The 26,951-nt window shown below is 37.4% G+C and overlaps 2 protein-coding genes across 7 annotated transcripts in view; both read right to left on the reverse strand.

The window, feature by feature from the left end:
* Positions 1-1,738, reverse strand: part of radil (Ras association and DIL domains) — a 48,921-nt gene extending 47,183 nt beyond the window's left edge. For 5 of the 6 annotated variants that reach the window (XM_041786013.1, XM_041786015.1, XM_041786012.1 and 2 more), the window contains exon 1: positions 1,425-1,738. The gene's annotated coding sequence lies outside the window, so the exon portion shown is untranslated. The remainder of the gene's footprint in view (positions 1-1,424) is intronic. The other variant, XM_041786011.1, reaches the window with a different exon arrangement.
* A 2,549-nt stretch (positions 1,739-4,287) lies between these two features.
* Positions 4,288-26,380, reverse strand: LOC121508779 (monocyte to macrophage differentiation factor 2-like). The gene is made up of 7 exons (XM_041785858.1): positions 26,134-26,380; positions 16,656-16,737; positions 16,245-16,405; positions 13,663-13,737; positions 13,472-13,573; positions 11,790-11,859; positions 4,288-11,689 (listed from the first exon to the last, which is right to left on the reverse strand). Exons 1-7 carry the CDS (start codon positions 26,145-26,147, stop codon positions 11,486-11,488), a joined length of 708 nt encoding a protein of 235 aa, XP_041641792.1. The 5' UTR covers positions 26,148-26,380; the 3' UTR covers positions 4,288-11,485.
* Positions 26,381-26,951: the final 571 nt, after the last annotated feature.

A 26,951-nucleotide genomic window follows, 5' to 3' on the forward strand; every position in this document is an offset into this window, starting at 1 on the left:
TGGGACAATAAAGAGAACCTAAATCTGAACAGAGCGAACACAAAAAATTACACATGTAGAAAAATACAGAGATTAACCAGATATGCTGTCATTTCCAAAATCAGAAATGACAACCCTTATAGCTACCATTCTACAGAATTATTAAGCTACTGGCTTACAAATTACTCGATTACTTGTATATTCACTATTTGATTTCTTTTCTAATATTTTGCAATTACGCATTTTCCCTAAACTGACAGATTAAATTTATTCATTTATGAAAATGCTGCCTGTTTTTGTCCACCCAGCTGTCAAGAGAAGTTCTGATTTTAAATCTGATGCCACACGTTCAATAAAGCATGCTTTAAAGGTTGCACAACCCTATGTCTGGCTGTATCCAGGTCATGTACTATATCTTAATGATCAGGTGCGTTTCCAGTCCATGTCCCTGCAGAAGGTGAGTCACGCTTCACTACTGGTATTGGATGCATTACTTAACTGGTGAAGAGCTTTCATGCAGGACACCAGGAACCATCAACTGGACATTTGGGCAGCACACCTGACAGCAGATGAAAGCAGCACCTCATGCAAAATGCAACTTGTGCAGCAGCTACGCACTCATACAGAATATATCATTTCTGTTCAGCAAATAATTGGCAGGCAGCCTAAAAGGTGTTGTTGTAGCTGACTCCGCAGCCACTGGTGGGATAACGTGACTATTTTAAATGCCTGCTAATCCACAGTAATCTGGCTACTTGGCCACAGTTAACTCAATCCTGGGGCCATCAAACCGCACATATACACAGAGTAAGAAACTGACAGACAGAGGCCTACATTTTGCATTTTTGGGGTGTGTTTTGTGACCCAGGAGGTGGTGTTGCAATTGGTAATCATGTCACACATACAGCAACTTCTTCAGCATCTTTATACTTGCTGTCTGCCCTTGTCTTAACTACGAGAAGGTCAGAGGTAAGAGCTGCGTTTCTCACTCCTGACACGCAGGCTACAAATGACTGGACTGAACTTGTGACTGCTGTGGCTCTATTCGGTGTCGGTCCGTCTGTTTACGGCGTTGGTCGTCAGTAGCAACCGCCGTAGCAACAAAAGGCAGGAGAAAATCCTCAGAAATTAATCCGCTGATGAGTCGCCAGGCGCGGCACTAAAAAGGCAACACACCGGCCTCTAACGGTCCGCAGGTGTGTCTAATGATTGTAGTCGAGCTCGTGGCACACAAAGCTGAGAGCAAATACCGAAAACACTGCCTCGACACGTGAACAACACTCAACAACAATGGAAAAAATAGCTCTTTTTTAACTACGAGGGTGGGAAAAAAAACTGCCGCGTCTGCCTATGGAAAAAAATAGGTCCCTGAAAAGTTAAGGTGTGATTCCAGCAGTGACAAACCCAGTCCCTTGAGGGCTCTCTCATGTCTCTGTTGTACTCACGCTGCCTGCAATGCGTGGCTCCATAGTGCTGGGGAATCCTTTTTGGCTTCTCTCTCAATCAGTCTCCCCTACAAGATAGAAAATCCCAGGAAAAATGTGAGGGAAAAATAACCCAGCCGCTCTATTCCAAGCGACACCCAGCCGTCCAGGGCTCCCACCCACACCCCCAACAGCCCACTAACTTGGACGACAGCCAACCGCTGAGGGCTCCAGATTCTGTGCGCACATCCCCGCCGAGTGTCCAGCAATGCCCGCTGCCTCAGGCAACCGCATTCCCACATCCACAGCGCTTCACTGCCGACGGCCGAGCTGCGACGGAAACACCCGAGCTCTCCCCGCTGTCTCACCTCGGCGCACCTGCCCTGGCACCAGAGTGTAAAGAGATGCTGCCGCCTGGCGGACACCAGGGGTTGTAGCATACCATCAAGTAAGGGGGAAATAGTTTTGCATTTCATTTAAATGGTTTAAAAACACATGAAGTAAAAAAAAATAAAAAAAAATAAATAAATACAGCAGTCCATAAAAAAAAAAACATTTCTGTCTCTCTCATAAACAAACAAACAAAAAAAATATTTAAGCTTAATCTATCATTTTTATGGTAGTGCTAAAGGACAAATGCACAAGAATGTAATTAATGATAGCAAATAATAATGATAACAATAATAACAACAATTATAATAATGATAATAATTATAATATATGATACAAAAATATTTTAGGAACCTGTTAAAAGAAAAAGAAAAAGAATTTCACTTGAAGCAAAAATACTTCCTGGCCAAATATTTTGCTGAGAATTAGATATTTTTCCATAAGGTGAAATAGTTGTTTGCAGGTTAATTTTACAAACCCCAATTCCAAAAAAAGTTGGGGTGCTCTGTTAAATGTAAATTGAAATAGAATGCAACAATTTGCAAATCGTACTCAATGAATGATAGAAAATAAACAACATATCAAATGTTGAAACTGAGATATTTCATGAAAAATTCCATCTGATTTTGAATTTACTGGCCGCAACAAATTTTAAAAAAGTTGGGACAGTGCAACAAAAGGTTAGAAAAGTATGTGGTACTAATCTAAAAACAGCTGAAGGAGCATTTTGCAACTAGTTAGTTTAATTGGGATCAGTCTGAGAAAAAATGTCTAAAAAATGCTGAACAATTACAAAATGTTTGAATATCCCACCATCTACATTACATAATATCATCATAAGAGTCAGAGAATCTTGAGAAATCTCTGTGTTTCAGGGACAAGGTAGGGTCAATACTGGATACTCATGATCTTTGGACCCTCAGACAGCACAACATTACAATCAGGCATGATTATATACTGGAAATCATTGCATGGTGCTCAAGAACATTTCCAGAAATCATTGTCTTTCAACACAGTTTGCCATCCCATCCATGAATGCAAATTAAAGCTGTATCATACAAAGAAGAAGTCATATGTGAACACAGTCCAGAAATGCATTCTGGGCCAAAATCATTTACAATGGACTGAGGCAAAATGGAAAACTGTTCTGTGGACAATGAAACAAAATGTGAAACTCTTTTTGGAAAACACAGATGCCATGTTCTGCAGCATAAGAGTAGAGGGGCCATCCAGCGTTATTGATGCACAGTTTAAAAGCCTGCATCGCTGATGGTATGGGGTTGCATCAGTGCCTATGGTGTGTGCAGCTTACACAGAAAAGTATATATATGGGTTTTAAAGGCAACATGTGCTCCTATCCAGACATCTCTTTGGGGGACGGCCTTGCATAGTTCATCAAGACAATGCTAAACAAATGCTATACTGCATCCATCACAACAGCATTGCTTCACAGAAGAAGAGTCTGGGTGCTGAACTTGCCTGCCTGCAGTCCAGACCATTCACCAATAGAAAACATTTGGTCCATCATTAAAGTAAAAATCTGTCGGACCATTCTGCTGAGCAGCTAGAATGCTACATTACACAAGAACGGGGCAACATGACACTAGTCTCCTTACTTCCCAGACATTTACAGACTATTGTTAGAAGAAGAGGGGATGCTACACAATGGTAAACATGGCCTTGTCCTTGAAATTTTATTAAATGGTAAAATGTCTGTTTCAACATCTGAAATGTTGTAACTTACATGTTCTACTGTGAATAATGCATGGGTGAGATGAGATTTGACAATCATTGCATTGTTTTAATTTACATTTCGCACAGTGCCCCAACTTTTTTTGGAACTGGGGTTGTATATTTCTTTGCATTTGATTTAATATGTTTTGTTATTTCCTGAAACTTTTTTTTTTTTTTTACAGTTAGCCAAGGTTTTTTTTTTCTTTTTTGCAATCAATAAATGTTTGTACATTCGACCCTCAGTGCCGTAAGTCTTCCTATTGAATTGAGAGCATCTTTTGATTTATGACAACTATTTGGGAGGTGCTTGTTTTATCAGTATATTAGTGTTGTTAGAAGTATTATCTTAATTATTATTTTATTGTTTTAAAAAATAATCAGCTAATTTGATGAGTTAAAAAAAGTTTAATGATAATTCATTTGCTTTAACATATATTTAACATATATTTACAATGCAAAGCCTAGTATGAACTGCAGTGCATGGTCTTATTTCATTTGACAATTAAGGTTTACAAAATACGTAGGAATGAAGAAAAATGTATTTCTCAACCATTTTAGGACTCAAAGAACTGTGATGCTTCCACCCAACATTTGATCCTTTCAACAATGCTTACACTGGGCATGTGCAGCTTTAAAACATATGGCTTATGTAAGCGTTTACTCTCCAACAACTGCTGCTGTGGACAAAAATTTGCTTTTCCACAAAGAAGTGATGTGAACTTTACAAAAATGTCGAGTCGAGGAATATACTGCATGAAAAACGTTTTTTATTAAAAGAGAAATAGAAAAGATAAAAGCATTGTTGGCATCATATAGGCTTGTCACAGCACAAAAGCACCACAGACACACAAAAAAAAAAACAATTTGAAAAATGGAAGAGAGAAAGAACAAGATATAATATAGTCAGTCTTGTACGATCAGAAAGAAAACACTAGCAGCACTGAGAACAGAGTCAGCAGCTCCACAATCACAGAGCGTCTATAAACAATGTACAGAGGGTCCATGAAGGCATCATGGAGTGTTTAGAAATCTCTATACAAAGTCAGGTGGGCACTGTAAGTCTGAATGACACAGATATATAATAATCAAGACAAGACAGACACGCGTTAAATAATTACATACTTGATACTCAGAAAAATACTGGCAATGATAGGCTATAACCCCCCAACCCCCCCAAGTACTGCAAAATAGTAAACACTCCACTTGAGCTTTTTGTGGCAGGCTCAAGTAAACACTTAAGAGTACAAATATTCAAAAGTACTCATTTAGGAATATATCTGAAGAGTTTAATTCAAATTGACATATCTACAGTGACATATGCCCCTCTCAGTGAGTATATCTTGTTTAGACATAGATCACCCCTCTTTTTAACTCATAAACAAACTTTAAAGAGTGATCATGAAATAACCTACATATAATAACTATATTTTTAACTTTTCCAGGTTGTTGTTTGACCCTGATGTGTCCACAAAAAGTTCTAAAAAGTGGTTTTAATTTGATATTTTTTTTGTCAGTAAGATTCTCTTCTTAGACCCAAGAATATGACGATGCATTCATAAGCTTATTGGTTAATTCTGACTGCAAAAAAAGCTTTTTAGGAATAAATAAAATAGAATTCAACAGATAATATAGTGCCCAAGACCTGCAGGGGCAGTTCAGCAACAAATGAGGCAGTTTCCTGCAAATTTGCACCTTCCTTTAACATCAGCAGCATTTTTGTGTAATGCATTTTTGTTATGCTATGTATTTTGCTTCCTCAGAAAAAAAGCTTGGTTTTCCTTCCCTAAATTTAGTTGTTTGAGCTTGAATTTGTCTGCTAGTTTCCCTTAAAAATGTGTAAAAGTGGCCATAAGGAGCAAAAAACAGAGTTTTCTCAGATTTAAAAAAGTCTTCCACATTCAGCTCATAGGTGCTCATCACAGTATGTTTCAGAGGCAAGTAAGTTTTTTGGATGCTAGTGTAAATTTATAGTTCTTCATACTGATCTGTAAACATCCCTTGTGCTGTAATGTCTATAGTGGTATTATATGAACCCCTCTGCACCTTAAAGAAAGTTCTCTTCTTCATAGATATTAACAATAACTAGAGCTTGCAAGAAATTTTTTTGGACTATTTCCGGACTTGCAGACGCGAATAAACAAGTAAAGCTGTAAGGGGTGGTGCCAGCATTTAAGAAAGCAGCTTTTTCATCATCTTAGTTGCTGCAGACGGTGCTCAAACACCGGAGCAGCTTTAGTGGTCCTTGAATGTGGCTTCACAGGCTTTTAAGCCAAAATGATCCAAATCCTGAGAGACAGGCAGCAGTAAGAGGATGTCCAACAGGAGAAAAGGTATTTAACTTTTTTCTTTTTATACCTACGATTATACTGCGGCTGTACAACCTTTTGGTCCTTTAGCCATATTAATCACTCTATAAAAGTTTGTCCAATAATTTCCTGTGCCGTCACACAGAGCTCAACACTAAGAGTACATATATGCTTCAAATATACTTTTTATGTGTTCAAGGTACATGCGTAACGTGTAAACAGAGACTCAGCCGATTAGAGGCTTTGGATTCATGGGAGTCAGATAGTACAGCACACATTCATTCAAACACACATATAATCACACACTCACGCACACGCACCTGAGATGCCTTAATATTGGGCCGGATTGTTCAACAATACTATAGCTTCAGTTTCCTTTCAAGTGTGAGATGTAAATGGTCGTAGTGTGCTATCAGTAAGGGCAGTAAGTCTGGCAGTGCTGGATCAGACAATGGTTCTCCCCTCTGTAGATATAATAAACTATCTAATGTGTGATATTCACCATATTCACATGACAGCCATTTTACTCTGTTGTCATGTTTAGTGTGGGAAGATTAAATGTTTTCACATTATTCTACTGTGTTTTACTGTTTTGCTCCACTACATAAAAAAGGAAATCTCACAAAGCATCACAATTTAATCTCCTCTTGGTTTGATAGTAACTGTATGGTAAAAACCAGGAGGGCCACTGGCAATAATATTTAAAGGAATAAACTACTGTCAGAAAAGCTTGTGGCATCTTTCAAACTTCTTTTGGAGAATATTACTTTTGATAATGCCAAACTATGATAGGAATGCACAAACACTAGCTAGCAGTCAAGATAGTTTGCTATCTCAACTATAAACTGTTTAATGCTAATGTTGGCTGTTTAAACTTCTCTGTCGATCAATATTAAGTTTAAAAAGCCAGAAAGGCCTGCCATGTACTAGCTTTTAATGCTAATACTAGTTGTGTCAACTTTGATGTGTACCAAATGATTGCTAAAAGTCTGGATTGCTGGCTAACTATATGTTAGCTAGTAATTTCTGAAGCTAAATTTAGTTTTAGAATAAAAAAAGAAATTTGGGAATAGCTAGCTTATCATATGCTAGTTAATAACTTCTTCATGCTAATCTTAGCTGTTTTGATTTTTCTGTTTACCAAACAGGTAGACGTTTAAGATAGCTATCTAACCATGTGCTGGCTAGCAATAGTTAAAAGTAGTAAATGTTTTAATAGGCTTGTTACCAAATGAGTGAAAAAAACATTCTAGCCATCTAACCATATGTAAGTTCGCAATAATTTGATGCTAATTCAGTTGTTTTGAAATGACTATCTGTACTAAATGCGTAAGAAAATGCTTAGCACATGTTAGCTTTCAACTACTTAATGCTAATTTAGCTGGAGTTAGTGGTGGGTCCTGAGGCTGGACTAGTTAAGAACCACCGATGTAGGCTAGCTTCTAATCAAGATAGCTAGCTAACCTCATGCTGCCTAGAAATAGTTAAATGTTAGCTGTTTTGACAAAGCTGTGTATTAAATTACTAAGAGTCAGGATCAACTAACATTGCTAACAAAATGTTAATGATTAATTTAGAAAAATATAAGGATAACTAGAAAACCATGTGTTGGCTACCAAAAGTTTTTTTTTGAGCAATTTCTAAATATGTTGGTACCAAATGAGTAAAAACATCATGAGACCCGCCTAACTGTACGCTTGTCTTATCTTGTCTTATCTGAAGTTAACTTTAGTTGTTCTGACATATCTAGAATGTTTAATGTAAATTCAAGTTCTTTTGACATGGCTATCTGCACCAAACGAGTAAAAAGGGTAATATCTAGTTAATCATATGCTAGCTAGCATCTATTTAATGCTAACATTAGCTGTTTTGACTAAGCTGTTGGCCCCAAAAGAGTTCAAACAATTTTTATACATTTAGATTTTCACTATAGTTTCTCTTTTCAGTTGCAGATCAGCTAAAAAGTGGCTAATGCTTACAACTTGACAATCTTTCTACTTCTATATCATTTGAAATGAAAACAGGAGGACAACAGCACTATAACAGCTTCTTAGCTTCCCACACTGAGCCTGACATGAGAGGGAAATGGCTGCCTTCGGAATATGGTTAATTTATTTGGTTTAAGATGAAGATAACCAGCTGACACTGTAAATACACCAGAAGAAAATATATATAAATCAACATATACTCTGAGTCAGTGATAAATATATACTGTATTAATCATACTGATGACATCTTTACTCACTAAACCTATAATCAACAACAGTAAACTATTAGAATTCAGTATGATAACCTACCTGCTATAAATGTGGAAGCACACAGGTAAAGTCTCCTTGACTAAAACCATGATTATCTGTTTGTTAAACATAAAAACTAACTTTCTACAGCCATGCTTGTAATTCACAGTAAAATACTGACTGAAGCAGCTGCTGTTGAACCATAGTGTCCTACATTGTAAGCACAACCAGTAACACTAACAGTTACTTTAACACTATCTAGCGGCGCACTGAATTTGAATAGTGAGTTACCGATGTTGCAACCTTCTGAATATATGCTTATTAAAACAAAACTCTATTTATGATGATAATTCTATTTAAAATGATATCCTTAAAGAAATAATGATAGTAAAGTAAGCTTTTTGTAAACATTGTCTTCTTCTTCACAAAAAGACAATGCCTTCTACTCAGTATCTGGTCACTGAATCTGGATGTGTGACACATCAACAGAATTCTCCAAAAATACTCATTCAACCCCTGATCATTGGAATGAATCCTTAAATACATTAAACATCCCTTTAAATTAAACTGAACTGTACTGAAAAACATTTTCCCAATTCACTGGCTGCCTTCGTTAAAGTATAAAGATTTCATGCAAACAGGTCTTTTTTTAACACAGTCTGCTACGATTGCAGACGGTATTTTAAAATGTTTCAAAAACAGTTATGTGTAATATTCCCAGGTTTTTTGTTTTTACAATCATTGTGAGAAAAATGTTAAATCTTGCTTTAAATTATTCTAGCCAACTCATAAAGTCAGGAAAACACACTAAAACCACCGGGTTTGTGAGGTTAGGTACCAAAATATATATACTACAACATGATGAATTGTTGATTAATTAGTGAAAATATTAGTTATGGGGGAGAATGAATCATTTGAGAAAACCTTGAAACATTTTTTATGCAGCTAGAAAACTCTAATAGATAGATCTGCACATAGTTCCCACATGATGAACCTTTTAACCTAAGTGTTGTTCCAAAAGCCCTGATTTAAAGGAGGTGTTCCCATGTCAGACTACCTCATTAAGTAGGTCTGTAGGAGGTAATACTGTAGCTTAGGAGAGTGAGTCCTGCACTTTGCTCCTGCTCAGCATCAAAGTTCATCTGAAAATCACAGAATGTTTTAGTCCTGTATCAGACAATTCGCAAAGATCCAGAGGGACTGAAAGAGGATGTTATTTTCTTATGGTGGTGCTGAGCAACAGCAGTGCGTAGTGTTCTTAAAACTACAAGTTCTACCTAAAACTACAAACATATGTTTCTAAATTAAATGTTTCTGCATGATAGCTTTTCCAAAAAACCACTGACGTGCCCATAGGATGAATTGTGGATGCATTGATTAGTGTGACCGTGTAGATGTGTTCACACGCTCACAATAGCCATCTGCTTTATGTGTGCACATGAAATGTATTGATAAGAGCAATCCATCTGGGAACTTTGCCCCTTTCTGGATGAAAACATTACATTATGAATGGTGATAAATGGGAAAGGCGACTTAAGTAATTCTTAAAATACCAAACTCCTGCAGTTTAACAGTTATTAGGAGCCTGAATTCAGTAGCCAGTGAGAAGAACATAAAAATGATTACCTTTCTGGACTGGGCTTGGCAACACAACATTAAAAACTAGAGCTGCTAGCAGCACTGAATGGGCCCACGCACCTTCGCTCATGCCAGGATCAGGTGCCTGTTTGGGTCTTGGCTATGCCACAGAGAGGGCTGTAGGACTTATGCCCATCATACACAGTTGTTTTATGTTAATATCTGGGTTAGGCTTTAAACAGTATTATAACACTTGCTGTTTCCGGTCACTTCAAGGAGGCGCTACAATCTGTCCAAAACATGACAATATGACTGTCCTCAGGTCTGGACTCTCTACATACAAAGAAAGTTGTAGTCTGATTGGACCATGCACAACAAGCAACTTCCTGTTTCTTTTAAAAAAAAAAAAAAAAAAAAAAAAGCAAATTTCAGGGCTCACCATGGCCACGCCCTATAAGTTTTGTACACAAGCTGCATAACTATTTATCATTAAAGTCTCTACTATGAGTAACCTGAATTTAAGCTGATTTGGATTAATTTTCTAGGAACAGTTTATCCTCAAAGGACCCCTAGAAATGGACAAAAACTAAACTAAACCAAAATTGGACTAATACATTTAAAATAGCAGATTTCAGAGACTTTTTATAGAATATGTCAAGTCGAATCTACTCCCCAAAAAAGACAAAGATAAAGGAGGGGACTTTATCTTTGCAAACTCTTAAGGGTTGCTGTTGCACATAAGTAAAACCCACAAAATATTGAAATTTTCACAAGCCCTGATGCATCTGCAAAATTTCATGACTTTTTGAGCATGTTTAGGCCTTAAAAAAGTCCAATAAAAGACAGAGGAGAGTATTAATCATCTGACTTTGAAATTTCAGTTAGATCCTTGCATCATTGGGCACAAATAAACAAAGTTATGGTATATATGAGGTGTGTTCAGACTCTCTCCATCAAACTTAACAAACAAGCCCATTTTATGACCAGAGATGTTATAAACTGTCATCACATATCTTATGTATGTATTTGAACCATGTAAAAATGAGTGGGATCTTGACTTTGTTAGAAATACATTAGTGAATACTTGAAGAATCTGTTGACAGGCAGGCAGATTACAGCTCCTCCTGTCACAGAGCAATCGCTGGCCTAGAGCCAGTGAAAAAAGAAAACACCAGTCTCCTATTTGTCCATTTACTCCTCTCTAGTTTTGTCTCAAGGCCACAGAACTCTTCCTTTTCACTCCTTAGGGCTTGTTTTCAACCCAAATGGGGCATAGTCACTCTTGACAGCAGGAAGTGAGTTTGGACTGCTCTTATCCATACAAGAAGTGGACTTAGTCTCTGCCTTGAAAGTGAGGATATGGCAAAGGTGAAGACATAGCAAAATGACTCCTACCTTTTTTAACAACCAGCAGTGGGCAGCTGTTTAAACTAAAAAATTAAAGTGCAATTTTGAGAAACCAGATGAGGGAATAATGCTGCTTCTCCTTTTTAAAACAAAGTGTTAAGTGGATTTCCTCAATTAAGGGCTCCTTCATATTGGCTTTGTGTTCTTAATTTATACAGTCTGTGTTGCAGATTTGCAGTCTTGTTACCTTTTAGTTGAGTCAGTAGTATTTCCTGGTGATGAACATGATTTCTCTGACTTTATGAGCTGTGAAGAATCAAGTGAAAGCACCTCTGGTATCATAATTTAGAGGCAGAAATTTCTTATTTCAGTCGGAGTTGACAAATATTTACTTTCCAAAGATGACAGCCCCTGAACCGGGACACAGCTCCCAACATCCCCTTAACTTGCTCAAATACATGAGCTACTTCCTGTGAGGTCAGCGTTGATGTCATCTTGAAGTCTGGACCTGATTGGCTGGCTGGGCGTAGAGGTACTTCCAGATGGCGTAGTAGTGTATGGCAGCTCCCATAGCAACGAACAGGTGCCAGATGGCATGAGCGAATGGTACGATGCCATCGCTCTTAAAAAAGATGATCCCCATACAGTAGCAGGCCCCGCCGACCAGCAGCTCACACAGCCCTGCCTGTTCCGGCTGGGTAGAGGCAGAAATGTCATTATGTTTTAACAACATTACATGCAGGAAATGAGAAAACAAAATAAAGAGAATAAACGAGACGAAATAAGACGCTCACCATGGAGAGGATGACCAAGGCAGGAAAGACTCCCATCACTGTGTAGCAGATCAACTCCATGATTTTATACCTGATACAGATAGGAGGGGTTCAGCACAGAGACTCTCATTGAACTCTCACTAGTTTTCATTATAAGGTTTGCTGCTTAACCTCTCTCCCTTTTTCCTCCTCTTCATTGATACTATGTTTGGCTGTGTGTAGGAGGGCTGTCAACAATGATTTTTTAAAATTTAAACGGCTTAGTAATGTTAAAACTATCAATCTTAAGGGGCTGACTTCTTATAGTCAGGCCATATCTGTGCAAGGTAGACCTAAAGAAGCAGAAAAGATACAGGCGAAACACCACAGATCCATACCCAAGTCTGATTTCCCCAGAGTATATTTAGAAGGTTGTGTTAATAACAGACCTTGTGTAGTGTCTTCAGGCTAGCATCCATCTTTTCTCCATTTTCTGCTCCACACCAAATTTCTTGTTTTAATGTATTTTGCCCCAGTGAAATAAGAGAATGTTGTGTGATTTCTAAGCACTAGCTTTAATAAAGACTAACATGGCCTGCTGTCAGGTAAATTTACTGTTTTTGGGACTCCCGATAGAGGCAGTGAAAAAAATGTTTTGAAAAAAATCAAAGGTGATGGTTGGTGGTTAACTGTAAATAGCCAGTTTGAACCTTTCTTAGCACAGAGTGGACACGAGGAGGAAAGGGAAAAAAGCTTAGAAGTATTGCAAGTATAAATACAGACTATTTTTCTGCCACTCACTCTTCTTGCTTTAAGCTGCCTCTGCAGATCATGGCGGATCTGCATATCAGTGCTGACCGTCTGTATGCATGCAGCACTTTCTCTTTCACAGGATGGGGGAGCGCAGGGCTTTATAATAATTCATCAAAGAGTACAGCCTAGACCTGCCTTACTTGCAAAGTGTCTTGAGACAACTTCGGTTGTGAATTGGGGATTTAGGAACACAGACTGACTGGTTGATTGAATAAGTAAGGTCCTACTCTTTGTTAATATATGACTTAATTAATATTCTCTTATTTTGGGGAGTAGATGGCCTCACAGTTAGGAGCCTGTGGCCCCTATTCTGCATGTCATTTCCATTTTCTCATCCCTGTTTCTGACTCCATCCACTTTGCTCTTTGATAGATGAAGATAGGTAGATAGATATCAGCACTCATGGAATGTCTCTTGTCCAATCAGAACTAAATGTTGTTTAATGTACTGAATGCACTTTCCCAGATGATAGTTTTTGGAGTTTCCTGCACTATTTTCCCCTTGGAAACCCTGCATCACTGAATTCTTTTTTGTAATAAAATGTTTAACCAGGCATGTCACTGTTAAGCAACTGAGGAAACAAAGACTGTTTTATTCAAATAAAATTTAAAAGAAAGAGGCAAATTAGTATCGATATCTAAAAAGGGTGTTGGTGAATGTGCCGTGTAAATCCTCAACCATTTCCACACAGAGGATTAGATATTTTGTTATTTTGAATTTGAGAAAAAGGTCACTTATGTCAGAATAGTAGGTGGCAAAGTTTAGCTTTGAGGAGATAAAAACTTCTATGGGTGAAGTTTATTGGCTTAGGATAAGTTTGCGAATGTACTCAAATTAGGATAGCTTTGTCACATTGGAGGAAAATCAAATCAAATTTTGGACACAACATTGAATGATATGAATGAACTAACCTCTCGTGGAAGAAGAAGACATATGTTGTTCCAAAAGAGGCCATGACCCACACCAACCAGCGCATGTGACTTGCCCAGGGGCCAAGCTCCCGCAGGTTCAGCCTGGTGGAGCACAAATAGGAACAAATAAGCACATAATCCTGAATATAAACATGATGCACTCATGCACACAGATGGTGTTATTTGCTTACCATGGAGCGTAGGAGGCAGCGATGAAGAAATAGATCACCATCCTGTCACACATGTGGAAACAGTGCTCCACAGACCTGAAGAAAGACAGGAACACAGCTTAATGACAATGAGCTTAATCACAGGCATTGTGTTCAAATGATTCAGGTTTTACAACATTGAGTGTAAGTCTAATCATTTACATGCCAAACAGAGGGGTTTTTTTATCGCCGTCTGGATGCATAGATTGTGCGTGAAATTTATGCACCATCAGTGTAAAGTTACTAGGAGAAACATGCATGGCTATAGCACTATTGGCATGGAATTAGTATTACCCAGTGACCTCTGATCATTTATGAATTACCCCCTGAGGTTTGCAAGGAAAGTCTGTAACAACTGTACTATGTACTTGAATTTGCTGACATTTCTGACGGAAACCATGAAGGCACTGCATGACAGCAGCTATAAATAGCGTGCATTATTTTTTGTTTATTCAGTACAAAAAAGGTTATAAAGGGTGCCAGTTTAGCTAGAGGGTAGAGTCCTCCACACACGGATTGTGGGCGCTGTTTTGTGTATGTCTACCCCCACTCCCCCCCCCCCATAGGTCCTGTCTTCCTTCAGCTGTCACATCAAAAAAGATTATATTGCACATTGCATATGCAGGTGATATTTCCTATATGTTAACTTTGCCCCACTGTTAACCAGAGTTTACAACAGACATGTGCCCAAGTGTAGCCTAGTTGGCAAACTAATAAGTAATTTTTCTTATCTGTGGTTAGCTGTCCATGAACAGTAATCTAGTGCTTTTCCTTCCAATTTTGAGGTTGCGTTTGTAATCTGAGAGAGGAAGAGAGAAATAGGGGAAGATCAGCATTGATTTAGAAGATCTTTTATCTTATTAGGGCCTGAAACCCTCTTGAAATCATAGTCATTATTGTTATTCTGTCTGAAGAACTGCTAATTTGAGGGCCTGAATATGCTCAAAACTCGCCAAACTTTCCAGAAAATTGTCCCCCAGTTTGACAGGAAGTTGGCATAACTTTCATATGCCACCTCTGATATCATTTATATTTTACATGTATGGTCAAGGTCTGCCCCTCTACACATTCAATGCTTAATTTTATGGTTTTGCTGCAGCACCACTTACTGTAAGAAGCCAGTAGCACCTCTAATATAAAATGTCCAATCTTCTTTCAATTTTATATGATAAAACATCAGTCCTGCCCAGATCACGTCAAGTTGAATGTTTTTGATATGATAAAGCTGAAATCCGATTTCTAGCATAGTTTTAATAATCTATTATTAATCCAAGAAATTTCATTTCAGCCACTCTTTCTATTTCTACATAGTTGTCAAGAGTTTCTTGGTTGAGTTAGTTGATCTGTTGATGATATACAGACATGACTAAACATGTTCATGTTATTTTTCTTTTCTTTTAATTCAGGGGTGTCAAACTCAGTCACAGCAGGGGCCAGATTTTGAATTTAAGTCTAACCTGAGGGTCAACATTTAACAAAACTGTCACCCTAATTTTCGCCAGTAATAAATTATGGGGGAAAAATTAGCACTGATGATAAATGATTTTGAGATTTAAAAAGTCAAAATGATAAATTAAAGGCTCATAATCAGAGACAAAAAGTCAAACTTATTAGTTCAAATGGTCAAAACACAGAATTAGATGTTAAAATAATACTTTAAAAAAATATACATAAAATTGGAAGTCGCAATCATGTTTTTAAGGCAAAAATATGACTTTAAATTTAAAATTTTGTACATTAAAGATCAAAGTATAAGATAAACAGTCAAAATAATAAATGTAAAGGGACAAAATGTGATATAAACAGTCAAAATAATAAATGTAAAGGGACAAAATATGATGTAAATAATCAAAAACAATTAACGTAAAGGGACAAAATATGAGATATAAAGTCAAAATTATGATTATAAAAGGCCAAAATATGAGATAAAAGCCCAAATAATAGATTGAAGTCATAAATGTATGATGCAAAGTTGAAAATTATGAAATCAATTTCTTTTCCCCAATTTCTTTTTATCTAACTATTTTTACCTTTTTACTTTTTTGCATTTTTATGACTTAAGGATATTTGATATCATCAAGGTTAAGTTTACATTTTTATACTGGAGGAAATCTGCAGACCTCATACTGGTGGGCCACTTACAATAAGAATATGATATGACCTCGCAGGCCGGGTATAATTGTGCCACGGGCCAGATTTGGCCCCCGGGCCTTGAGTTTGACACCCCTGTTTTAGTTGATATGACCACATGTAGTATACAAACTTAACTATCTCTTGCTTTGTATCAATTCAGTTTCAGTTTCTCTGTATTTTTGTAAATCATACAATACCATGCATCCTGTGAATCATTTTCTCTGATCATTAAACTAATCAACAATGAACACAGAGTGCATGGATGTATGTTTGCGAGATGAAAGCAACACGCAAAAGTCAATTTGTGCTCTGTTTCTGCACTGAATAAGTTCATGCAGTCCTCCTTAACACTTCAACCACATTTATCATCAGCAATATTACACAACAGTCCCAACAATGTGTTAAAAGTGTTTAAGTGAGTATGTTTGTACCGTAGGTGGCTCTTCTTCCAGGCTACGGTGTGGAACAGGGTGGAGATGATGAAGAGCGAGCTGAGCCCCGCCCCGTACACCCAGGCCGACAGCCGCTCCCATTGGTCCTCCGACTGGAAGTGCAACACTGAGCTGCCCAGCAGGCTGGGGATTATCCATAACTAAATGAATCCATGACATTAATGAAACATGAGACGGAGATAAGAGAGAAAAAACAGACTCACAGGATAAAGTCAAATCTGGTGCCTGATGTAGGTGTAGATTTAAAAACACTGATGTGGAGGTGTAGTGTCTTTATCCGTTATGTAATACTGCTGGATTTATTTCTCTGTTTTTCTCTGAGTGTCATTTAGTCTGTGAGTGGTTGATGATCACTTTCTGTGTTCTGTGTGTGTGTGTGTGTGCATTCACCGCATGCGTGGCACAGTTGGCTGCATGCTCATATTCTGTGGGCTGGTATCTCTTGTTAGGAGGAACACGGTTGTTCATAAACCTGGAAAAAATCAGAAAAATGATAATATTTTAGTTTATAAACCTAATAAAATGTTAATATCAGAAATACAGGCAGCCTTTAGACCTTCTGTACACACTGAGAGAGCTGAAAATGATAAAACATAAAAAAGAAAGCCAACAAATTTGCATGATTATGGATTCCTGTCCTTAAGAGCTGCATATGTTTGAAATTTTAAGGTTTTGAGTGTTTTTGCTCCTTGTCTGCCTCTTTTTATGTATAAAGTCCTCAAATCACCTCTAACATCTTTTATATTAGTATCCATTTGGATCTCAATGATGCTCATAAATTCAGCCCCATCCTGTCCTCTCGCTTAGCAACGCCAGATCCTGCTTCAACTTGTTGCCATGACGGCTGTTGCCTGGCAACAGAGGGGTAACCACGGACCGACTGAAGCGGGAGGTTTCTCCCGATGATCTCGTTAATAAACATTTCACATGCAGATATTCCTGCACACAGACAAACTCACATCTATTCTCTTTGAACGTGAAACCAAAACAAACACGGAGCAGCTCAGGAGGTAGCGCTCCATCAGTGATGTCACTGTTGTCATGGAAACCTCCGAGCAGGGGGATTGTCTTTTTTTTTTTCCTTCTTGACACCAGAAAACTCCTCGTTTCTTTCATCTCCTTTCTTCCATCTCCCTCTCTGCTCTCTCCCCGGCCATGTCTCTTCTCTGCTGCCCGATGATTAAATGAACACGCAGCAACGTAAACAGACACAGAGGTGTGTGCACTAAACGCACATGGATGCACTAAGGAACCACAACCCCTCCCTATTTTTGTACTGCATCTTGAGGAGGCAGATTTCATAAGAGACCTAGATTTGGAGATGTCTCAGTCTTCCCCTCTCACACAAAAACACACACACGCTCTAAGAATGGAGGGACGCCATCACAGGGAACGTTGCTCTGATTGAAAAATATTAGATGATTTTTTTAAGCATAAAACAACCAAATAATTCTTCCAAATCTTAAGATATTTTTTAAGGCAGCCACACAAAAAGATCAACAAATAACACCATCATTCATTTATTAATATTCATTCATAAACTGGTGTGTATTTATGTGTCATCTCAAGAGAAAAAGATGAAAACACGCCTGCAAAATGCAGAATATTTCAGTTTTAAAGGAGTGATAAGGCTCTAGAATGTTGCAGTCTTGTTTCTATCTCTGTGTCGTTGTGCAACAGAGTGAATGAGAAGAACACAATGTTTCCCTCCTACACATCAGATGATTCCAGCCTTTTTAAATCATTTATATCATACTACTGATCCACCACATAAAACTAAAGTCTGGGGAAAACCAGACAAAAATAATGCAAATATATCTTAAGAAACATCTCTTTTCTTTCTCTTGAATGGAGCTCCAGCTGTTTTTAGAATGACACTCATTCAGAGTTATTAATACGAGCTGACCCAGCTCTGAAACCCACCGTCCTGTCCTAAATAAAGACTTTTCTCCTTGAATCCAACTCTGTCCTCACGCATAGTGACTATGTTAATATGATCATATTAATCCCATAACTGGGAATGGTCAAGTTAAATGTGATTTGATTTTTTACAAGCATTTCAGGAATATGATAACAGCGATAACATGATTTTAGGCGAAAATTGTTCCCCCTATTCAATGATTGGGACGAGTCCAAATTTGAGGCTTGCTGCAAACAATTATTTTTCCTAATAATCCTAAAGTGTGTGAGGCAATATGATTATTTTACTGCTCTCAATTAGGGCTGAACGATTTGCAAAAACAATCTAATTGCGATTTTTTTCCCATATATTGTGATTGCGATTTAATATGCAATTATTTTTGGGTTAATCTAATGTATCTTTTCAACAAATTCAAGCAACAAATAATTCCATGAATAAGACCATGTACATTGAAAACAATGAAATGATTTCTGAAGCAATTAATCCATAGTAGCATAAATCTGAATATGGGGGTTCAACAAGCTTTAGCTATAAAGGAGGTGGCTGGGGTGGGGGAGGTGAGGCTGGCTACCAGCTGATCGCAGCTGGGGTATGAATTTCGTGAAGTAACGCTAGGCTTCATCAGTTTTAGATAGAATGAGCTACCTATTTTTGCTCGTATTGCAAATGTGATGTCATTTGCTTTGCTTTGCATTATGATTTTTATGCCACTTATTTTGATTAAGGAAAACATGCATAAAACACAAAAAGGAGGATTTTTGTAAACCATTATAAAAAAAGTGACACTTGAATGAAGAGCCCTGCGTGGACTGTTTTCTTCATCCCGCTCCTGCCCGCTCCCGCTGAATTTCTGACTATTACTGCCCGCACCTGCAACGTGTGTGTTACACTCCCGCCCGCAATGTGTATGTCCACTCCCGCAAAACCCTGAGAATTCATTAGGGGTGAGTATTGGCAAGAACCTCACGATAGGATACGCATCACGATACTTCGGTCACAATACAATAGTATCACGATATATCAGGATATCATGATATTGTGATATATTGGGATATTCTACACAGTCAACTAAGAAAAATATAGAGATGATGTATATGTAAATCCCACGATACGTTGGTGGTGTTCCTGCTATATTTCACGGCAGCAAGACAGAGCTTGCAAACGGCATTTCCTTTCTCTTACTTGCTGTTTGTGCTCCCCGTTTTAACTTTAAAGCCAAAATGCTTCCAAACATCTGCTTTGAATTGTGCAGGTGTTGTTATTTTGTCAGCCACGTTCGCTCCTTTCACCTATGCACTTTGACTGCTTCTACAGGAAATGCCGCGGCGACATACAGCAGAGTAGCTCTTCAGCGCCATCTACCGCAGTGAAGGTGCGAAATCATATTTTACTAAACTCGGCTAAAATATGAATTTTTATTTTTTACAAAAAAATCGATATTAAGTATTCATGCTCCCATGATAATAGAGATACATTGATTTTGTGTCTTCTCCCGTCCCGCAGGAGAAAACACGTCATTTTATAGGCTATTAATAAAGATTCATGGTGATTCCTGGTAAAGGGGAAACAAAAGTGTCACGTAATACATCAAAAACGAAAAACAGTGCCTTGTGCAAAAACGGGCCAAGAAGATCATGTGAGTGCAAACAACCTATTAATCTAAATGATTAAAAAAAAAATCAGCTGTAGAAAAGCACATACAATCGCCCACTGATGGAGAGCATCTCTCTCCCTCACTCGCTCTCTGAGCGGCAGCTGTCAGTCAGATCTGCCGCGTTTAAGCAACAAGGACAGCTCATTTAGCCATTCTCAGCATAAACAAACTTTCACAACACAAAAACCTGCCTTTTCAGTTGAAATAATTATTTATGAAACTGTACTTGTCTTGCCATTTAGTATTCAGTAGTAAATATTAATCTGTTATTCCATCAGAGCTTGTCTGCAGGAACAAAACTTGTCAGACTTGCCTTGTTTTCTTTTTCTGTTGTAAAGACCTTGTTTGAGCTTCTTTTCTACATCATTTGTTGACTCCATCATCCTGTCATAGCCTCCCTGATGCAAAATCATAAATATCAAACGTCTTTGATGGAGATTTATGGATTGTAAATGTCGGGGCCAATACCGATGCAGATAAATATATATATATATATTTCTTTTACCTCCCACAACACCATCATCTTCTTCATCTTTCACCATGAAAACAAATCAGTTTGTCCAACTGGTCACATCTTCTGCCCAGTTCTTCTCTGAATCAGCTGTTAGATGTTTGAGGTGCCAGCATTAAATTGATAAGACACAATAGATAAGCATCTGCTATTAACATTGGTTTATGCCCATATTATTTGCCAATGGCTGATGTTTGTCAAAAGAGCTGATGTTGGCTGATACTGGTGTTAAAGTGATGCTTTTGTGCATCCATAGTATTTGCTATTCAGGATTCTCGATCGGACTGTCCACCAGCAGAATCTTCAAAACAACAAATGAAAGTGAGCAGACTGGGTGGAGTCAGTGTAGTTTATGTATCTTTTATTTTGAAATGAGACATCCAAAATAGAAATACAAGCTCTCTCCCAGTTACCATTTTTAAAAATCAAAAAAAAAAAAGAAGAAAAATGCCCTTTACCCTTTTAGGTTTTTTGATATTAGATTGAGAATCAGAAAATAATTTTTAAAAATTTGTATCTTGCTTTTTGTTTTCCAACTCGTTTTTAATTTTCTTTTTTTCTTATATGTTTTTTCTTTTCAAATTTTTTTTTTCATTTCACATTTCTTATTTATGTTTCTCCTTCTTTTACTCAATTTCCCTTTGACAAAAAAGAAAAAGAAAATTAGAAAATGTTCATTTTTTAAATGTTATTGTTTTTTATCTGACCAAAACAGGAAAATCAAAAAAAGGATCACTAAGACTGTAACATTGATCATTTTCCTAACACCAACACCAGGTCACACAAATAACAAAAAAATATGTTTTTCACTTTTTCAATTCTTTTAGGAATAAATACATAAATGAGCAGAAAATGAAAAACAAAAAAGCATTTTTTTTTTCATTCTGAGTTTTTTGATTCTTAAAAATCAAATTACATGAAAAAACAAGGGCCATTTTTTTTTAGTTTTTGCTATTCTGTTCTTAAAACAGTTATTACAAGCTTATTTCTCGATTCGAATTTCTCATTCCGAAATAAAAATCTGTTGGCCATAAACTACACTGACCAGCTATCATCTCCAACCAAATGTTATGTAAATTTACGGCTTGCTAAAATAAACACAACTATACATATTTCTCAGCAAAAATTTCACCATTACCCACGCCGGTGAAATCGGCAGGGGTTTTTGTAAAGGGTTCCATATCTTTGTTTGTTTCTTTGTTTGTTTGCTTGTTTGTGTACAAGATAACTCGAGAACGGAAAGTTGGATCTTCACCAAACTTTCAGGGAATATTGGGATAGTGACAGGGAAGAATCGATTAGATTTTGGTGATGATCCGCCCACCCGTTCGGTTTCTCTTGGACTTTGAAATTTTGAACACCATAGTAATCAATGGGAGCGTAAGTTCCTCGGTGGCGCTGCTTAGGCGTGGGTCTGCCGCCTCAGACGGCCATTCTAGTGTTTTTTTTTGTTTTATGTTTTCGCTACAACTCTAACGCACCCAGGACAGCCAGCTGAGGATGTCCAACATCCTCCATATTTGTTTTTTTCTGAAGTTACGTTTTTAACGCCAGTTTCTTGTGGGATCTTGTGTGTGAGGAATCTCCACTGTGAATTATGGTCTCAGTCATGCAGTCATGCATTCATTGTCAGTAATGTACAGCACAGCTTGTGTTGTTTTGACTTTTAACTTTTCACTAAGCTACTAGACTAGTATGTGATTTTCGGCTGCAGCCAATCTTGTTGAGCTGAAGGACATTCAAATCAGTCATTTTGCAGAGCATTAAATTTGTTTTAGCTTCACTTCCAAATGCTCTTCCTGCTACTCAGCATGCTTGTTGTTTCTTCTTCAGCTTCCACTCGCGTACTTTCCTCATACACAGATGAAAAGAAACTTTGGAAGCCAGTTTAAACGGCATACAAGCACGGAGTAAAACTGACTAGTGGGTAAAAAGCTAAGTGTTTTTATCTAATTTTTTATAATCCAATAATGGCCTTCATCTGATACAGAATATTGGATTATGCTGTTTACATCAGTTCTTAAATAATCAGATAACTCCAGAAGTCTGATAATGATCGGTCTGTTAGTGTGCATGTAAACGTACTCACTGCCCCTCTCTCTCTCTCTCTCTCTCTCTCTCTCTCCCTTTGATGCAAGTGTGTGTCTGTGTGTGTGTATCAGTGCCAGGCCCAGCAGGCTTGGCCGGGTCATTAATGACTTTATCAAGCTGGCTGATAATTAGCCGGCCAGAGGCCAGGCAGGCAGAGACACACTAAGTGGACAGAGAAAGAGCAGAGCTGCGGAAAACATCATGAGAACTGGGCTCATACGACGACAGCAGGACGGACAGAAGGAACGTCCCTGCTTCACTTGTCTGATTGAACTGGGAAGGAAAAAAAACACAAGCTCTGAGCTACGGTGAATGTTACATTAATATCAAAGTGTTTTTTATTGTGAAAAAGCCAGCCCTGATCTCTGAGCAAGTGATCAAGTGTGAGCTAATTAGAACAATTAGTAAGTGAGTTAACAGGAAATGAATCTGCTGCTATTTTTGACAGTAAACATTTGAATCAGTAAAAACGTAAAATATTCTCCAAATTCAGCTTCTTGATGTGAAGCTTTGCTTCTTTTCTTAATCTTTAAGTCCCTTTAGGTCAGGATGTTTCAGTTTAGTAACATTAGAAGAGATCATCTTGTGTTCTGGTATTGACAAGCATTTTTAGAAAGTGTTTCAACCAATAAACAAGGAAAAGATCCGCATTAAAGGGAATATATCAAATTATTACAGTCTTCTGTGGCAAGTGAATGTATTGCAAATTTGAGTGAAAAGATAGGGTGTTTAAGAGATGGAATATAAAAGGAACTACATGATAATCTGTTTTTAAGCTGAATTAATTTATCACAAAATTAATGAAAGAAAAATAAGAAGACATCCCATACAAGAACTTTAGATTTATATGATTTGACTGAAACTACATGTGATTTTTTTATTAAATTGTACAAGAAAAAAGATTAAAATGTCTACAATAAAAAGCTTAAAAAGAGAATATTTACCAGTTTTCTTGAAGAAATAATGCATTAATACTCCTTTAAAATTGTTTCAGATTTATTAATCTTCATTGGCTTATCAATAAATTTGTTTTTGAAATAAGGAAATAACAGCTGTCCAGGCATCATTCTCATGATCAAGCTCATAAATTTTAGAAAAATAGGTGGCATAATCACCCTAAACTTCCTTAATCATCTTGTAAATACACTAATAAACAAAAACTCAGCCATAACATAACTGATAAAACCTCAAAGATATGGGTTTTCATGTCTTTGTCTTAGAACCCATCAGACTTTTAAAGTGTGTGCTATTATTTAAAATGTCTCTTCAGATTTGTGTGCTCTGCAGTTGGAAAACATAGATCAGCTATTAGATATTTCACTCATTTTTGTGCAAATATACTCAAATACATGCACATTTCACCCTTTCAGGTATGTCTATTTGCTGTTTTGTATCAAAATCTCTCAGAGACCAAACATATTATCCTGAGCGCTTTGGGAATTCTCCTTGAAATAAATCAACATGAAAGGAAAAATATAAACTAACTGCAGTCCTGCATTGCATGTTTGAGAGTGAAACAATAGGGAATAAAAAGGAACTAATGATTACCTGTGGTTTTTATTCAGTTCACTGACATGCAAAATGCATGGAAGAAAAATTCAAAACCATCCCATATAAGGACACAAGACTGTTGTGATTGGATAGAAAACACACACTAAAATGAAATTATATTTATAAAGCCGTAGCAGGGGAAAAAAAGCTGCAAATGTCCCATATAAAAAGCTTTGATCAGAAATATATACCAGTTTTCTTAATAACTCATTAAATAGTCATTTTAAAAGGTTTCAGAATAATTTTTCTTGATTGGCTGAATTGTTTTTTTCTCTTTGTAAAGATGGAAATAAGGAAAATAACAGCTGCCCTGGCATTCTCATTATCAAGCTGTTAATTTTATGAAAAGTAGTAAATATATTGTAAATAAGTTTAAAAAGACAGCATGATACATGATAAAAATCCAAAGATGTGGATTTCTTATTTCAGGAATCAATCAGACCTTGTTTGTTAAGTGCAATCATTCACAAGGTCTCATTGGCATAATGCACTCTACACTGGGGAAAAAATAGTTGAATTGTGAGATTTTTTAATCATTTTCCATGCATATATACTAAAATAGCTGCATGCTGCACCATTTCAGGTATGTCTATTTGCTGCTTTATATCTGACATGTTGGAGAAATCTTGAAGTGAATAGAAAAACATTTCATCCTGAGCACTGTGGGAACTCTCCTTGGAATCAATCTATTGAAGGGAAAATATCAGTTAATTAAAAATGTAAAATATTCAATTTCAGCATCTTGATGAGAAGCTTTGCTTCTTTTCATAATTTTTCATCACTTAAGGTTCAAATCTGTCCGTTTAAACGTGTTAAAACAAAACTAGCAACATAATAAGAGGTCATCTTGTGTTCTGGTATTTATAAGCATTTTTATTTTCTGTGTTTTAAAGAATAAACAAGGAAAAGATCAAAATTAAAGAGGAAATATTAACTAATTGCAGCCTTCTATAGCAAGTGAATGTATTGCAAGTTTGAGTAAAAAGACAGGGTGGTTAAGAGGTGGAATAAAAGGAACTACATGATTACCTTTGTTTTTAATTCAACTAATTGATATACATAACTTAATGAGGAAACATTTAAAATGCATCCCATATAAGGACATTGTGTATCTAATTGTTTCAGACTCCTTTCCTCTTGATTGGCTGATTAATGAATGTTTCATCTCTCTTTAAAGATTGAAATAAGGAAAACAGCAGCTGCCAAAGGATCCTTCTCACAATCTAGCTCATATCTCAGAGAAAAGAAGACATTATCAACCCAAATCTTGTTGAATCATCTTGCAAAAAGTTTTTAAAAACAACTACAGTGTACTCAGGCATTATAGCCCGTATCATATATGATAAGACTTTCAATATCCTACTTTGCTTGTTAGGTGCAATCATTTAAATATGCATTCTCTGAAACTGAGTACTCTTCATCGGAGAAATAGTTGATTTATGAGATGTTTTAGTAATTTATCATGCATATATACTAAAAGAGCAGCATGCTGCACCGTTTCAGCTGTTTATTTGCTGTTTTATATCTGACATATCAAGGGAATCTCTCTGAAATGAATACAGAGACAAAGCATATCATCCTGATCGCTGTGGGAACTTGTGTGGGACACTGTGTCCTGTTTTCTTAGATCATTTAAGACAAGAAAATTGATTTATCGAAGAGGCAATCGGCAGAAAAACAAGAATTGAACTGTCAGTAGCAGCCAGAAAGCCTGTTGTGTTTGACCACTTCAACTCAGCCCCTTTAATGTCAGCCAGGACTCTAGAAGTTGAGGTTTTCATTTATAAGACTGGTCTAAGAGAGAGGATTAGTGTTTATGTAGCTGACAGAGGAGACAGCAGTGAAGATGATGATGATGAGGAGGATGAGGAGGAGGGGATGAGGGATGTGGCAGGTGTATGTGTTATTAATAATGCCCGTCAGGCAATGAGCCTTTGGCTACACCATTATTGAGCTAACATCATCAATTATTGTAGCGTAAATGTTGACTTTTTATCAGCTCATTCTCCAAACAGTCAACCCCCTACTCCTAGTCACCATTAAAATGTAGAATTATTTCACATTTCTCGTATTTGTCGTCGTTTTATTTATCATGAATCGTGTTTAAGTGTTTAAAATGACATAAAATGCTGTGACCTACCTTACAAGATTCATTTACAGTGGAAATCAGCAACAGTTGACAGCAGACAGACAGTGAACGGCTAAAGCCTGAATAACCGCCGATATCTGACCACTTCAGCTCGGTTTTCTAACGGTCGCCTCTACTGTAACGGAACCAACATCGTCGTTTTTCACCGGGAAGACGTCGTCCTCATCGTCGTCGTCTCATTCCTCATCTCAAGCAGCACCGGGAGACGGATTCATCCCGACCCAGCTGCCTCCAGAGGCTCCAGTCCGGAAGTGTGGGCGTCGGGGACGGTGTCTCTGAGGGGAGACAGCCGGTTTACAGTGCACGGTGGTGCTCTCTCTCCCTCTCTCTCTCTTTCTCTCTCTCTCTCTCTCTCCGTTTGAGCTCGAGCCGCCGGTTCACCTCATCACGACTCGATGAGGAGAGCTGTTTTTCATCACTGAAGGCTGCCACTTGGTTTTTAAAGGGACTGTTTGATATCACAGGGGGGAATCTCTGCTCATGTATTCCTATGGAGGAACTTCCTACTTCTGCCTCTAGGGGGAGGTGCAGGCGAGGACTTCGGGGATGTTTGATATGATTTAATGATGACGGTTCATGCTTTATTCATATATTCAGCTAAAAATAAACTAGATATATATGGGGGGGAAATCCAACAAAAATTAGCCATTGTGAGCAAAACTATGGATGTGCTAGCTCTTTACTTCTCTGGAGGATCTTTGTCAACTCCAAAAATAACCCTATATTGTGTCATCGTGATGTCATCAGGGTAATCTCGGTTTATTTAGTCCAGAAATTGTAGGGGCTACAGAAAGTGGATAGGCCGACTG

The sequence above is a fragment of the Cheilinus undulatus genome, linkage group 4, assembly GCF_018320785.1.
Source record: "Cheilinus undulatus linkage group 4, ASM1832078v1, whole genome shotgun sequence".
Classification (NCBI taxonomy): domain Eukaryota; kingdom Metazoa; phylum Chordata; class Actinopteri; order Labriformes; family Labridae; genus Cheilinus; species Cheilinus undulatus.

Excerpts from the sequence above, each read along its gene's own strand:
- LOC121508779 (XM_041785858.1), bottom strand. Across the intron at positions 13,738-16,244 it reads TGGAAGAAGAGCCACCTACG|GTCTGTGGAGCACTGTTTCC; the intron begins GTACAAACATAC and ends GTCTTTCTTCAG. Across the intron at positions 11,690-11,789 it reads CCTTGGTCATCCTCTCCATG|CCGGAACAGGCAGGGCTGTG; the intron begins GTGAGCGTCTTA and ends GCCTCTACCCAG.